The following is a 15,721-nucleotide window of genomic DNA, read 5'->3' as shown; positions in this document are numbered from 1 at the left end:
GGATATCTCAGTAGACATCTTTACATTTTAAATGTCTAAACAGAATTATTGATTGATGTTCTCCTTCCTCTGCCTGTTTCTTCCCTGTATTCTCCATCTCAGTAGAAAATGGTACTACTGTTTACCTTGTTGCCTGAGTCAGAAACCAGGGAGTCATCTTTCTTCATTCTCAATATCCGTTCCTAAATAAACCTATCATTTCTATCCAGAAATATCTCTTATCTGGCTCTTGTTCCATCTCTGCTGCTACCCTCAAGCCCAGGTCACCATCATTTTTAGCTTAGACTATTACAGTAGCTTCCTAACTGATTTTTCATGTCCTCTTTTACCACTCTTCTCTCCAATATATTACCACAGCAACTATGATGATCTTTTCAAAATATAAATCAATTTATATCAGCCTTCTATTTAAAAAGCTCTTCAGTGGCTTCCTGTTACACCAGAAGAAAATCCAGACTCCTTTCCCTGGCCAGCAAGGCCACCTACATGATATGGTCCTTTATCCCTTTACTACACTAGTTGTATAGCTACACTAGTTGCTTTTGTTCTTAGATGTGCTCTTTGTTTTCACACTTCAAGGCTTTTCAGCGCATTCCCACTCTCTGGTATGTGCTTTCTGCGTCTGGCTCCTTATCCTCTCAAGTCTGGGCTTAATATTCCCTCCTCAGAATGGCCTTTCCTGGCCCCTAATCAGCTTTTATAAACCACTGTACCCCATTCAATGCTTTCTTTATACCTAACACAATTTGTAATTATATGTTTGTTTAACTTTTTTGTCTGTATCCTTTAGTTCCATGAGAGGAGGGATAGTCTGTTTTATTCACCAATGTATTTCATGGCACCTAGCAAGAGTGGTCACCCAGAGTTTTTGAATGAATGAATAAATCAGTTTGGTATGCTATCATTGAAAGGTATTATGTATACAATCTGCTGAACTCCATGACAAGAAGAACATACGAAAAAAGACATATGCCAGCCTTTAAGCATTTGGAGTACATAATGTCATCGAAAAATGAATTCTTCCACTTTTACAGTAGTAAAGATTAATCTATGTTTCAGAATTTTAGTTTAGAACTTTTTTTTTTTTTTTTTTGCGGTACGCGGGCCTCTCACTGTTGTGGCCTCTCCCGTTGCGGAGCACAGGCTCCAGACGTGCAGGCTCAGCGGCCATGGCTCACGGGCCCAGCCACTCCGCGGCATGCGGAATCTTCCCAGACCAGGGCACGAACCCGTGTCCCCTGCATCGGCAGGCGGACTCCCAACCACTGCGCCACCAGGGAAGCCCTAGAACTTTTTAAAGTGTACAGTTAAAGAGCTGGAAAAGTAGTAGTATTAAGTCAAATCTTGTCAGGTGATCCCATTTTGAATCATTTAGTGATTAAAACTGGCTTAATCCATAATACCTAAGCAATTCAATATTTTATTAAGCCAGACAACAGAATTGATCTTAGTGGTAATGGTGTAGAGCTGTTATAAAAGCTTTTCAAGGATGAGTTAAAAAGAACACGAGGAATCTGGAGTCAGAACTATTCTTTATAAGAGGCTGGAAAGCCATTCAAAAACTGGGATAATTTGCTTGGATGATTCAGAACCTAGGTGAACATCAGAGGAAACGATTGATTTAACAATCAGTCACAGTGGCTTCATATATTCATGAAGTGGAAATGCAGTTATTTTTAGTTATTTGCCTTTATTTCACAGAAACTTACCACTTTAGATATATTTTCTTTTTTCTGAATAACCCATCCATGGGATAAAGGGTAAAGGAAGAAGATCTTATATTTTCCATTTTTTCACATTCTGTGTTAGTCAAGTAATTGAGTAAGTAATTACTCAAGAAGAGATAATCAAGTACAGGTGAAAATAGGTTATGAAGTGGAATGATTATTTTATTTCAGAAAATGGGCTACTATAATTAGTACAAAATTACTAATGGGCTTCACTAAAATTTTGCTTGTGTTATGGTCTTTTCCTATTTTCTCCTTTATTCTACCTCCTTCCCCAGTCCCTTACAACCCCCCAGAATTTGCTTTCAAATGACCCTTTTTTAGGAAAAAGTAATTAAAATATACAAAGGGAGAGAAAGACAGGGGAACCAATCTTTTATCATTCTTTTCAACCAGACACTCTTAAACCTTCTCAGAGAGTACTTATAACTTTTCCCAAAGTAATTAAGGCTTAGGTGTAAGTAGCACATAATCACCAGTGCTTTCATCTGTAGCCTAGAGCTAAGCTACAGGGCCAATGTATTGGATTTCCTATAGTTGTAAACTCTTTAGGTCCAAACCAAACTGGTTTTTGTTTTTATTAAAAAGGTGAGCATGATTTTGTCATTGATTACTAATTTGCTTGTATAGAAGTGAAACATCATAGTTGTGTCAGGAATTGGTAAGGTAGTTTATGCCTGGCATTTTGGTTGCATGAAATGGACCTTTGATGTAATTGGGGCAAAATTTTGACAGTTGATTCATTCAGGAGTTATCAGTAACTGCAATAACCTGTAGTTTTAAGTTCATTCAATATGAATTCTAAAATTTCAGTGTAAACTAGCTTTTATGTGTATTGTTACGTTTGTATGCATGAATCTTATCAATATAAAGTATTTTAGGTAAGTTCAGCATTTAAATGTTTTAAGAGAATTAGATGTACAGGTTAGAATTTATTAGTGATCTTAGAAGTGTCAGAATCATTCCCATAGTAAACTTTGGTTTGCTGGGAATGGCTATATGCAGGTTTAACTCTGTTTTTCAAATGCACTCTTAAAACCCATGGTCTCACTTAACAGTAGCAGTCTATTTGGGAGAAGAGGGATCAGGATCAGCTATATCTTTATGTATTTATAGTTTTGAAAATCACATTATAACAGTGTTAATAATTAACACTTTAAAGTGCTAGACACATTTCACCAAGTGGATCTCCAGAGTTAGAGAATAAAGATTAAAATGTGAGAGATTGAGGTTTTTTTTAAGTGTACACACCACATGAATTATACAGATAAAAAAAAGAAACTCCAGCATGGAGATTATAAAGAAGAGTTCACTGCCTTCATCTCTTCATGGTTTATTCTGTAGTGAAGCCCCAGCCCCAAGAGGTTGGTTACCTTAGGAACCAGCACTCTTGTCCAATCTGGATGTGGTCTTTTAAGCCTTCCTGGCTGAAAATCAGTCTCTTTCCTTCTTTCCCCCAACTTAATAAGTATTTACTGGTAAGTCACAACAGGTATACAAAGAGTACTATGTCCATCCACCAAATGGCCCTTCATTGGCCAACACCTGGTACCACGTGCAGTCATTACTAAATGACTAATCCCCTGGTGTGAGGGAGAGGGAGCCACCTCCTGTGCAGCTAGGAGACGGATACCACTCCAACCTTATCATGCTGCTGGTGGTGATTGGTAATGTTACCCTATTGTTGTGAAGTTTAAGGACAGATTAAATTTCAGATATAATGTTTGTCTTTGAAAAGGTCTATATTCTTTCCACCTCCACCTAGTCTCCGGTGAGCTTATATAGACATGATTGTCCCTCTTTTTGTTACAGTGCTTAGACAACTTATATTTTAAAGCACAATATGTAGGTATAGTCCACATGGCTGATTTTTATTCATCTTGTACTATGTCCATTTTCCTTCTTATAGTCTATCAACTTCTTTCCTTACTTTCCCTTACTTCTTATAGTCTATCAACCCTGCACATCTTATTTCACTCTCCATCAGGATGATGTACACTTAACCTAGGATCAGGTTTTGAGGAAGGGAGTGTATATGCATAGGTATGTAAGGGCACTGTAAAGCAGTGAGTCAGACTGTACTACTTACTCAGTGTGTAACTTTGGGCTAGTTACTTAACATTATTAAGCTTCAGTGTTATTACAAGGATGATATATGTAAAACATTGAGCACAGTGTCTGGTACATGATAATCACTCAATAAATCTTAATAGTTATTCATAAAATTCTCAAAGAAATCTGTAACACCCGAACAGTGGAGAACCACTGTACTTGACTCATAATTTTCTTTCACTCTGCTCCTTCCATTTCTCAACTCTTGTATGAATGGGAACAAAACACTCTTGACACTTTATTGTGATGTTTCAATTTGGGGAAAGCCCCTTAGTACCTGGTAGAACATAGACTTCGACAATATAAGCTAATGAGAAAGTCTCTGGAACAGGTGACTGATGGGCCCTAGTATAATGTATTGTCAGCCACATTTTATTCATCTTTTAGTCTTTTTTCAGAAGGAAATAGCAAAGAACATTTGCTTTATGGGATAGCATTACTTTTTTTTTTTTTGAGTTTTTTTTTTTTTTTTTTTTGGCTGCATTGGGTCTTCACTGCTGTGCACAGGCTTTCTCTAGTTGCAGCGAGTGGGGGCTACTCTTCGTTGAGGTGTGCGGGCCTCTCATCACGGTGGCTTCTCTTGTTGTAGAGCACAGGCTCTAGGCGCACAGACTTCAGTAGTTGTAGCACACGGGCTCAGCGCGGGCTCTAGAGCGCAGGCTCAGTAGTTGTGGTGTACGGGCTTAGTTGCTCTGCGGCATGTGGGGTCTTCCCGGACCAGGGCTCGAACCCACGTCGCCTGCATTGGCAGGCGGATTCTTAACCACCGCGCCGCCAGGGAAGCCCAGCATTACTTTTCATATCAAATATTTGGGGACAAATAATAGGAATCCATCTTGAACTAGCTTAGGCAAAATGAAGATTTAGTTGTAAGGCTTGTGTTAATTTCATTAAGGGCAGGGGGATATCTAGACCTCACGGACTCAAGTGCCACCAGAACATATTTTCTGTTTCTGCTTTTTTACATGGTGGTGTCCTTTTTCAGACTAATTTTCTTCACATCTTGTCAGTTTTCAGGCTCCTAGATTTATTGCTTGAGATATAGCCTATATTCTTTAGCTGCTATTGGTAAAATTCTGGAAACAAATTATGGTCCACCTTGGGTCATGTGCCCATTCCAAATGCATGGCCAGGGAGTACAGTGATTCTAATTGGGTTAGATACTATGAGGTCCATGAGGTAAGCTTTCAATCAAAATACATGCTTGGAATGGAGGAAAGAACACTTCTGGAAAAAGATGCGTGTAGAAGTAGAAAGAAAGGATTGGGTAGCAGACAAGATACGATACTTGAATTTAAAACTGGGGATTCCTCAGCAAAGTTAATTTGAGGTTTTATTGTAGTTGTAGCCCAGTGTTTTCTGTAAGGGCATCACTTTATACCTTAGATCAATTAAGGTATTTTTCATACTGTGTGGGTCATGATTGTTGCTTACTGACTTGTTGCTTACTAACTTGATATTGGGTAACAAATTAAAAGTCAATTCCAAAGAAAAGCATAATACCACTATATAGTCTTTGTTTTCAATATTAAGAATTTTCTTGATGGAATAGGCAAGGATATTTTGTTTACACATGATAAAACCCACCTAAAACCAACTTTGACTGAAAATAAACTTTTTAGAAATTTGTTAGAACTTCTTTAGAACTTTATTGTTTTTATTATTTTTTCGGTGTCATACGAATATGTATCTGGGTCCAAGGAATGTCTGGAGCCAGAGATTCAGTGTCACAAGAACCTCTTGATCACTCTTAACCCATGGTTAAATCTGTTGATTCCTTCTGCAGGGTCTCTTGAGTTTTTTCAGTACCACAACCACTAATTTGGTTTAGGCTCTGATTATACTCATATGAATAACAGTGGATTCCAACTTAGCAAACTAAATTTCTCCCTGCCTAAGTCCATCTTGAATATTTTGTTGTGTGCATAATTTTCCCTAAGATGTTCCATAGGGTCAGTCACTGTTCAGCAGCTACTCTCAAATGAATCAAAAGGTCAATCACTGTTCAACAGATACTCTCAAATGAATCAAAAGTAGAGTATAACAGATCCCTTTAGAAACTAAGTAAAACTAGAGAAAGTAGGTAAAAATACCAGCCCTAACTTTTTTTGGTTACTACAGATACCTTCTATTATAATCAGGATAACCTGCTTATTCATTGTTTGTTTTCTACGCTTGCACAGTTGTCATTTCCTCTGACTTTTCTCTCTTCCAGTTCTGTTACTGTTTTTCAGATTCAAGCACTTCTCTTCCAAATGCACTATGATCAGCCGCTTCTGACTCTACTCTGTTCTCTGCTTAGTCAATATTGGAGGTGTTGCTAAATTTTTCTTTGAGAAATGAATTTTTATAAAGCAAGTCACACTTCTCAGATGTGTATCCAAGAGGGAAAAATCTTGACCTCACCATGGAAGTCAGATATTCCACTTACCTGAAAATGGTTAAAAAAAAAAAAAAATCTTTTCATGCAGTTGGTGTATCACTTACCCTTTTGACGTGCAACTTAGCTATCAGCCGTTAGTGATAAGCTTTATTAAAGATAATGATCGCACTTTATTACCTCCCACTGGAAAGGCTGATTTGCAGTTATCTTATCCTAGAACTGTGAGATAAGTGGTTCTCCAGGTGGTCTCATACCAGCAGCATCAATATCACCTGGTACTTTAAAAAATGCAGATACTCAGGCCCCACTTCAGCCTTACTAGATCAGAAACTTTGGGGTGGGGTTCAGCAGTCTGTTTAAATAAGGTCTCAAGGTGATTCTCTTGCCCTTGAATAAGACAGACCAAAGGTAGAGAACTTGAAGACATTTATTTGATTGGTAATCATACCTCTTTTTTGTGATCTCTCAAAGTATCAGTTAACTCAGTTGTAAAAATTAGAGGTAGTAGTAGCATATTAAGGTAGTCTTAAAGATGAAATAAATATTATGAAACAGGCTGTTTATGAATTCTCAAGGTCCATGTAAATGTTAGTTGCAAACCTACACTAAAGTGTTTTTCCTGGTTTGGCCCTTATTCATAATAGTGACTTCAGTGGGTTGGTCATAGAAGTGACTTCATCGTTAAACCTGCTTCTCATTCGTGGTGCAGAAGTTTATGGAAAGTATGAGCTGGGCTTAGGAGATCTAGGTATTATAGTAAAGTCTCTGTCAGTGCATGATGTTTCTCTCTGCTTGGTTTTCTTATTTACATATATAAAGGTAGCACTGTCATCTGGTACTTTTGAAGATCAAATAAGATAGTGTAATATTCTCACTCTGCTTTTGTTAAGAAAAGAGAATAAGATAGTAGAATTAGAGCACTTATCACAAATGCCTGGCATATAGAAGACACTTTATGGAAGCTATATGTTATGATTGTTTATATAACCCACCTTTTCTATATCTTTTTCTCATATTACTTCTTTCTTGATTTTGAAGTTCTGTTTTCTTAAATCCTGACTCCTAATTCCCAAATTTCTGTCTCCTGTACCAGATGCTTGGTACTGGACCAGATATCTGCAGGGACTAGATCCTTGAACACTTCACGCACTGTCTGTGTTATTGCACCTTGAGAATCACAATACGAGATGTCAATTAAGTATGCCAGCTTGTCATTGATTTCTGTTTCAGAAACAGATTCACAGGCTGATTTATAACTAAAATATCCATTTACAGTATGAAATAGAAGTGTTAAACAGTATTTTCTTCCTATTTCTTTCTATAAGAAAATTTTTTCAAATTATAATCATTAGTTGCTTTTTACACACGAATTCTGAGTGATGGGGGTTAACTGTATGATCTAAGTATTTAGTGTCACTGTATGATCTAAGTATTTAGTGTCACCAGGTTATATCATCCAGTCTGATGTATTCATGCCCACTATAACAGTGTATTTAACACACGGGCTAGACTTATTTCTATCCATGAATGAGGCTACAAGACTGCTGGAGAAATACAAAAGTCTTGTTTCATGATTATCCTTGTTCTAGGTTCTAAACTGACTGACTCAGTTAAATTTTTCTTCAGAGTGTGTATGTGTGCATCTGTGTAAAACTTCCTTTTTATAATCAATTCTGTCATGTTTCCCTGATACTTTATCATGCTTGATTATTGATTAGAGTGAGTACCTCTGCAGAAAGCTGATTTCATTTCATTACATACGGATATTTCTTCATTTCACCTTGAGGAGGGTGTGTTTTTTGTGATGATTGGGGAAGGTCCAGGTCCCTGGCTGAGGCAGCCTGGTATATATATGATAAGAGTATGGGCTTTTGTAATTAGACTTGAAATCTGGCTTCACTACTTGTAACTTGTGTGGTTTTTGGAGAAATTGCTTAATCTGCCAGCCTCAATTTCCTCATCTATGAAATGGAGATAATACAACAGTTTTGTAAGATGGATAGTAAGGATTCCATGGAAGGATTTTATATGCAATTATACATAAACCTAGAAAAGAATATATAGCTAATGTAATCCAGTATCATTCATGTATGTCATTGCTGTTTTAATTTATTTGGGCTGGGCTATGAATTTCATCCCCCTTTCTGGGTTTGTTAACTTAGTTTACAGTCTATTTTCTGATTATTCTATTTCCCCACTCCCAAATTATGTATGGTACGCTTACTAAGTGTGAGCATCCATACGTAGTGTTAACTGAACATTGGTGTACATTCACTGAATCGATGCAGAAAAGAATAGTAAAAGCCTAGGATTTTCTTAGGTTTCAGAATTATATTCAGTTTTACCTTTTATGATTTGAGAATTCATAACAGTTCTAAGAGTATACTCAACAGATTTGTGAATTATAGGAATATGAAATATCACCTATTCAGAAATTAACTTTTTATTTTGTTCTATTTAGGAAGGCGACATGCCAATTCATGAACTTCTCAGCCTTTATGGTTATGATAGTACTATTCGACTACCTGAGGAAGATGAGGAGGAGGAGGAGGAGGAAGAAGGTGAAGATGATGAAGATGCTGATAATGATGATAACAGTGGCTGTAGTGGGGAAAATAAAGTAAGGTTATACACATATATTTTTATTACTCTTGAAGTTAAAGTTTATTAATACATTCATTTTGACTGCTTATTTTTGTCATCTGTTTTTACTGACTTTAAAAGTAATACATTTAAATGTTAAAAGTTAATATATAGATATACGTAATACAAATTGGAAGTCCCCTGTAATCTAATCCAGAGAAGTAATAGTTTTCTCTGTGTCATTCCAGATTCCTTATCAATGCCTAGTCTAAATAAATTTGTATGAACTTTTTAAAAAATGCTATTTTTTTTAAGTAATAAAGGCTAATTGGCAGTTCTGTATTCACTTTTATTTTGTTTTGAAATAATTTTAGATTTACAGAAGAGGCTCAAAGATAGTACAGAGTTTCTGCATATTCTTCACTCAGCTACCCCTAATGTTAGCATCTGTGTAACCATGGTCTATTTATTAAAACTAAGAAATCAACAGTGGTACCATACTATTAATTAAACTACAGACAATTCAGATTTCACGAGATTTTCCACTGATGTTCTTCTTCCTGTTCCAGGATCCAACCCAAGACACCATTTAGTATATTTATTTTAGCCTTCCAGTTGTATTTGGAATACTATGACCTTTCATCTGCAACAATCTTCTTTTTATCTTAGAGATTTAATTTATTATTCCACAGGAAGAGAATATAAAAGATTCCTCAGGTCAAGAGGATGAAACTCAGTCTTCCAATGATGATCCATCACAATCTGTTGCTTCTCAAGATGCCCAGGAAATAATCCGTCCACGTCGATGTAAATATTTTGATACAAGTAAGTGTTATTAGTTACTATTTTTTGGATATGATTTTTACTGCTTAATATATGCCTGAAATTTTAGTGTTTTTTTTCACTACTCTGTTTGAATTCATTGATTTTGAAATCTTGCTCATCAGTAATGGGATTTTGTTCTAGATTATTAGTTTAGCAGTACTGGGGCCCTCTTGTCCATGAATATACTACAGTAATTACTGTGTCACTATGATGCCCGATTCTGAGTGTGTTCCTTTTTTTCCCTCTTGACTGTTCTTTAGTTTGTTTCATGGTCATCTTTTTTATTTCTCCTAGTCTTTTCCTCAGTTTTCCATTTTCTGCTTTCTTTGCCTCCTCAGCCTTGATATATTCATAAGCATTGCTTTCTCTAATCAATGGCTCCCAAGTCCAAACAGTGGTTGACTCTTGAGGTAGGAATATGTTATACAAAGAACTCTCCTAATTTTTCTACAGTTATGATCTAGTCAGAGATGACCAGTAGTCAAGACAACATTTAATATATGTATCTTGAATATTTGCATGTTTCATCTGCTCCATAATATTTCATTCTAAGCAGGAATCCTTACTCTGGAAGTAAGATAAGAAAAAGTTAAACATTAGTGTTATTAGTTTAAATATGTGGTCTAAATTTCTATACTTGAAAAAGGAAAATAGTTGAAGAACAATAACCTCTCATGAAATGTGGTAAAGTAATAACTGATTAAACATGGCTACTTCTTTGTATGAGTGACTTCTGTTACACAGTTTGTTTAGAAGTGAATGTAGGACTGCTAATAATAATTTTATTGTGAACTTTGATCACAGATATGGTCCAACTGAAAAGTATATCAATGCACAGAGAGATTAGTTACTGAGACAATTGTTTGGGGGAAATGTGGTATTTTTCCCTTAGTTAAACCAGGAGCAGATCCATTGCCAAAGTTTGCTCAAAAGTGGGATACTAAGTGACTGCCTCTTGAAATAATATTTCATAATTCACATCTGGTATTTTAGTTATGGTGTATGCATTGAAGCTACAAATATACTGCCTATCTTAGCTTTTCCATAGGAAGAATTAATTTCTGTATGCAGTGTTACCCTTTTGAATTTTGTGTGCCATTTTAGAGTTGAGAAGATGCTGACAGTCTCATGGTTTTCAGATTTCCCACCCCTTTATGTAAATACATTCTTAGTCCAAAATGTAAACAAATAGCAGCTTGCCTGCTCTGAATAAAACAGGAGTTGGGAAGACATACATACCCTCTCTTCATGCACTCCCCCCAAAGTGGTGCTACAGAGTTGTCAGTGCTTTAAGGAGCACTGCTCAGAAACCACTGTTTTGCCCCAATTCTTATTTTATAAGGGAAGAAACTGAGCTCATATAATTTATTCTGTCACCAAGCTGTTGGAAGGAGAATTAGGCTTAGAAACAGATTATCTTGACTCTGAATCAGATTTTTTCTTAAAATTTTTTGTAGGAAACCATTTTATGAAAATACAGTTGTCTAAGAAGATTGTCCTAGAAGGTTTATGAGTTTTGTTTTTTTTGTTTTAACTGACAGGGTATTATTTGATTAAAAATATCTTGACCTACCTCTGCAAATACCTTTTGGCATATTTAAATATTTGATGGTAGATATAAGAATGGATAGGATAAGCAATCATTTTATAGTACTATTGTCTTACTTATTCTAGATAGTGAAATAGAAGAAGAATCTGAAGAAGATGAAGATTATATACCGTCAGAAGACTGGAAAAAGGTAGTTAGAGCCATATTTTCCCAAAACTTAGATAAATAAATATTTAAAAAGCCAAGTGTAATTATTCTTTTACTAAGTATAAGTATTGATAAAATTGAAGTAAGTCTTTTTGTGACATATGAATGTTTAGACTTTCCCTTAATACATCCAGGTAAGAAAAATAATTTACCTTTTTATAAATAAAATAATGGTATAGAAAAAATTGGACTTTCTTGAGCAAGCCAGTACTCAGAGCAAGGTTAGAATTCCAAATTTCTGAACCACTACAAATTACACTTTTGTTAGCTACACTATAAAAAGTATCACATGTGATTTTTTTTTTTTTAATATACTTGAGAAAGCAGTTGTGGAGGCTTTGGTATTTGTTAAGTAAATTTTGTTTAATAAGTTAGATTACAAGTTTTTCCATCCCATATTAATGTCGATATTTACAACTCGAGTATATTGTGTGAAGAGACAGATTTGGGCTTCGGTATAACTATCCATAATTAATTTCTAAAATGAGTCTAAAGATAATATATTGACGTAGTCTTTAAATATAAAATTGTATAACATTGTGTAGTTAATCACATGGTTAAATTGAAGAATTTTAAGCTGTTGCAAAGCAGTTGACTTATTAGGAAGATTTATCAAAATGTTATATAGAATTGATCAGGGCAAATCATTTATATAGAAGAGATGATGTTATTCTTGTTGAGATAGGTGACCTGATATTTCTCTTAAAATCTCCATTGAGGTTTTTTAGTGTTCTTTTTCATAGGTCTGATTTTTAATTTAGGGCATAAGCAGTCATTTATTTGGAAGCAGAATAGCCCAAAATATCAAATTGAGTGGCCTTTCTGCGCTTTTTGAGTCATGATTGTTTACTTAATTAGTTAATACTTTTGAGGCTTCCTGGTGTTTTGTTTGTTTAGTTTGTTTAAAGTTGTCTAGTTTGGGATGCCTGGGGCAAACTTAAAAAGAGCTAACCTCCTTGTGGATTAAAATAAGGGAAAATCTCTATATTTAGAGTTTCAGTTGGGAAGAATGAAGTATTCAAATGAACTTGGACTGTGCTACCCAAGGATTCTGGGCTTCAGCCAGAATTGATCTATTTATGGGTTTCCAAAGAGACGTTTAGAAGAGAGAGACATTAGTGTGGGTTGGAGTGGTAAGGAAAGATTATCCCAGTGCCGGATGTGTTAATTAACTTGAGTGAGTAATGAATGAATGATGGGACTGAAGACAGAAAAAAGGATCACAGAAGTTACTGTTTGTGTGACCTATTTGAGCAAGTGTTCTTCAATCCATTTTTTTCTGATTCCTATATCATGTAGAAATTAAGGTGAAAAAAAAGCTAGAAACCTTGGGAGTCATCTTAAACTGTTATTTTCTACCACACGTTCAAGTTTATCTTTTCTCCAGTATAAATTGATTTTGTATCTGGAGTTTCCCAAGAGAGTATTTGATTAAGCCTTGAATTTTTTTTTTTTTAATGAAGCAATAAAAACTCAGGAGGGAGAACATGGGGGAGATGAAGCCTTTACTGCTAGGGAGTATTAGTCCCTTCCTCAGGAAAAATATGTAATAACGTAGACCACAGTAAATCCAGATTGTCTTATTTTAGTGAGATTTGTAAAAAAAGTGTCAGGATTCAGAGATTCATCTTCTAAGGCTTGTAAGATGAAATTGAATTTTTATAGAAACTAGGGTAGAGGAAACAGCTTTGAAATCAAACCTGAGTTCAAATTATAGCTCAGAATTTACTAGTAGTGTGTTCCTGAGGAAATTAATTTTGTTGAGTTTCATCTCCTCAAATACAATATGGGAATGACAAATTCAGCCTTGTCGAAGTTGGTGAGGATTTAATGAAAATTTTGCATAAGATACCTGGTACATAATGCACCTAAACGCTGTTTTCCTTCCCTTCCCTGCAGAACAAATTAGGTGAAAAGAAGTTATCTGAACTCAATAGGAAAAAGGAAGTGTCTTATCTTTATACCAGTCGAGAAGTTATCAACCCTGGCTTCATGTTAGAATCACTTAAAGAACTTTTAAATACTGATTACCATGGCTTTCATCCAGAGATTCTAGTTTAATTGGTCTGGAATGGATCCAGACATCTATATTTTAGAAGCGCCCTAGCCAGGGTTGATAACTTGACTAATTATTCTCTGATAGGCATAGGTGAGTAAAGTTAAAAGAGCCACAAGAAGTGACAATAGAGTAATCTTTTTTATGGTGAAAGACATAAAGAAAATTCCTATATATGAGTAGAGAAAATGCGAATGTGGTATTTTTAGAAAACTAACTGGTTTTCCTGTACAGGTGCAGCAATAAATTTATTACATAGAACATGTCTTTGAAGTTATACTAGATAAAATGAAATTCTGACAAAAGTGGGAAACAATAACAGGAGAGAGAAACTTTTCAAATCCCAAGAGTTATTTAAACTTACTAGACCATGATTTTGTACCTTTCCTGCATAAGTCTTCATTCTGAAAATGTAGTAACTGTATTATTAACATTTAGCCACAGACAAAAGAGGGCCCATGTAATTAATCTTGGTCCCTATGTCTTGTAAAATCTCATCAGTGGTGATTTCTCATTGTCTTTCTGAACAGCCAGTTTCCCCTAATCTGTGTTTTGACTATATAGATTACCAGATTTCCTAAAATAAGATTTAATTACATTTGGGAGAAGGTACGGTTTCATCTTGTATTGTTTTAATGAAAGTTAGGTACTAATTACCTGTCCAGTTGGTTTGGAGTTTCATTCGTTTGGCCTCTACTGAGCTTTATACAAACCCTTTCGTTAGTTCCCTTACCTTAAAGCTCTGGTTCTCAGACTTCAGTGTGTGTCAGAATCACCTGGACAGCTTGTTAAAACACTTATAATTGCCGAATCCCATCCTCATAGTTTCTGGTTCAGTAGGTCTGGTGTAAGACCTGAGTATTTGTGTTTGGTGATGCTGCTGATCCAGAGACCATAGCTTAGAGTGGGATGCTCTGAAAATACTTTTAACTTGACTTTCTGCTTTTCAGAGTTATCTTATAATTGAATTATAAGAATTCATTTTTATTTCTTTTCCTCCATATTTTGAAGTAAAGTTTGTATCCATTTCACCCCATTATTATTACTAATATTTTCATCCAGTCATATCCAAGGTCTTATCTATTATTAATTCATGCATCCTCACAGTACTCCCCTGAGATAGTTAATTGGTTGTAACTGTATTTTATGACAAACCAGGAACAGTTAACCCAAGAAGGTAAATCTAGAAAATGGATACAAAATCTGTGTTACTAGATCTTATTAATGTTTTATGTTATTTTTAAAATAGGAGATTATGGTGGGCTCCATGTTTCAAGCAGAGATTCCAGTTGGCATTTGTAGATACAAAGAAAATGAAAAAGGTGAGTTATTAGTAAATTTACTAATTTATAGCTGAATTCATGCTTTTGAACTGATGAACTGTTTTTATAATGGGATAAGAACATGACAGTTTGTTTGTTACCCCACTGATTTATGAAAGAAGACCTCTGCACCAGTATCTGTAAGAAATATGTTTTCTGTTTCTCCACTTCTGTCCATAGAAGTCTAGCCAAAAAAGAAAGAAAGAAAAGTGAATGCTTCTTTGGTATTGGATTATTAGATGACTTAAAACATTCCAACTTTTAATTTTTTTCATATTTTAAGTACTCTAAAATATATGCCCTTTTATAACCTTTATGATTTATATTTTAAAAGGTTATTTTGTTTCAGTGGAAGCTGTTGGACAGGTTTTAAAAAAACAAGTAAACAACTAATATAAAAAGTTTATTTGCTTCTGAAACTTCTAATATTACTAAAATTGAGTATTTTGATGTTTGTGTATTTAAAAACAATTTGGAAAAATTGTTTTACTTTGGAAAAACAATTTGTATACTTAAATTTTACATTTTTTTTTTCATTATTTTGTCTAAAAGTGCTAAGGTAAGTCACAAATAATAAATACTTAACAAAAACAGAATACTTGAAGATTTTTTTTTTAAGTCTATTTCAGATTATCTGCTTTTGAGAGAGTTCCAGAAAGAGAGAGAGAGAGTGTGTGTGTGTGCGCACGCACGTTTAATGAGTTTTCATGTGCGGTGTGACATCACTCAATGCTAGAACTCTTTCATCATTTCTTTATTTCAGTTTTCTTTTCCGCACTTCACCTTACATATACAGAGCCTTTGGGAGTTGTCGTCTTGTTTGTTTTCTTTTTCAGCATTCCCTCTAGAAAATTTATATTCTAAGTATGCACCTGCTTTCAGGGCAGAGCAGCAGATCAGAAGCAGTTAAGGGAGCACCACAGGCTAGTAAATTCTAGTGACAGTAGAAATGTTTTA

The 15,721-nt window shown here is 35.1% G+C and overlaps 1 protein-coding gene across 14 annotated transcripts in view; it reads left to right on the top strand.

Moving 5' to 3' along the window:
- MIER1 (MIER1 transcriptional regulator) overlaps positions 1-15,721 on the top strand; it is a 56,116-nt gene that overhangs the window by 18,586 nt on the left and 21,809 nt on the right. For all 14 annotated transcript variants that reach the window (XM_033865265.2, XM_019919676.3, XM_019919672.3 and 11 more), the window contains 4 exons: positions 8,684-8,842; positions 9,498-9,630; positions 11,305-11,369; positions 14,692-14,764. In XM_033865265.2, coding sequence (XP_033721156.1) covers positions 8,684-8,842; positions 9,498-9,630; positions 11,305-11,369; positions 14,692-14,764 — 430 coding nt within the window. The remainder of the gene's footprint in view (positions 1-8,683; positions 8,843-9,497; positions 9,631-11,304; positions 11,370-14,691; positions 14,765-15,721) is intronic.

The sequence above is a fragment of the Tursiops truncatus genome, chromosome 1 (genome assembly GCF_011762595.2).
Source record: "Tursiops truncatus isolate mTurTru1 chromosome 1, mTurTru1.mat.Y, whole genome shotgun sequence".
In the NCBI taxonomy this organism is placed as follows: Eukaryota; Metazoa; Chordata; class Mammalia; order Artiodactyla; family Delphinidae; genus Tursiops; species Tursiops truncatus.
This window is presented reverse-complemented; position numbering and strand designations above follow the sequence as displayed.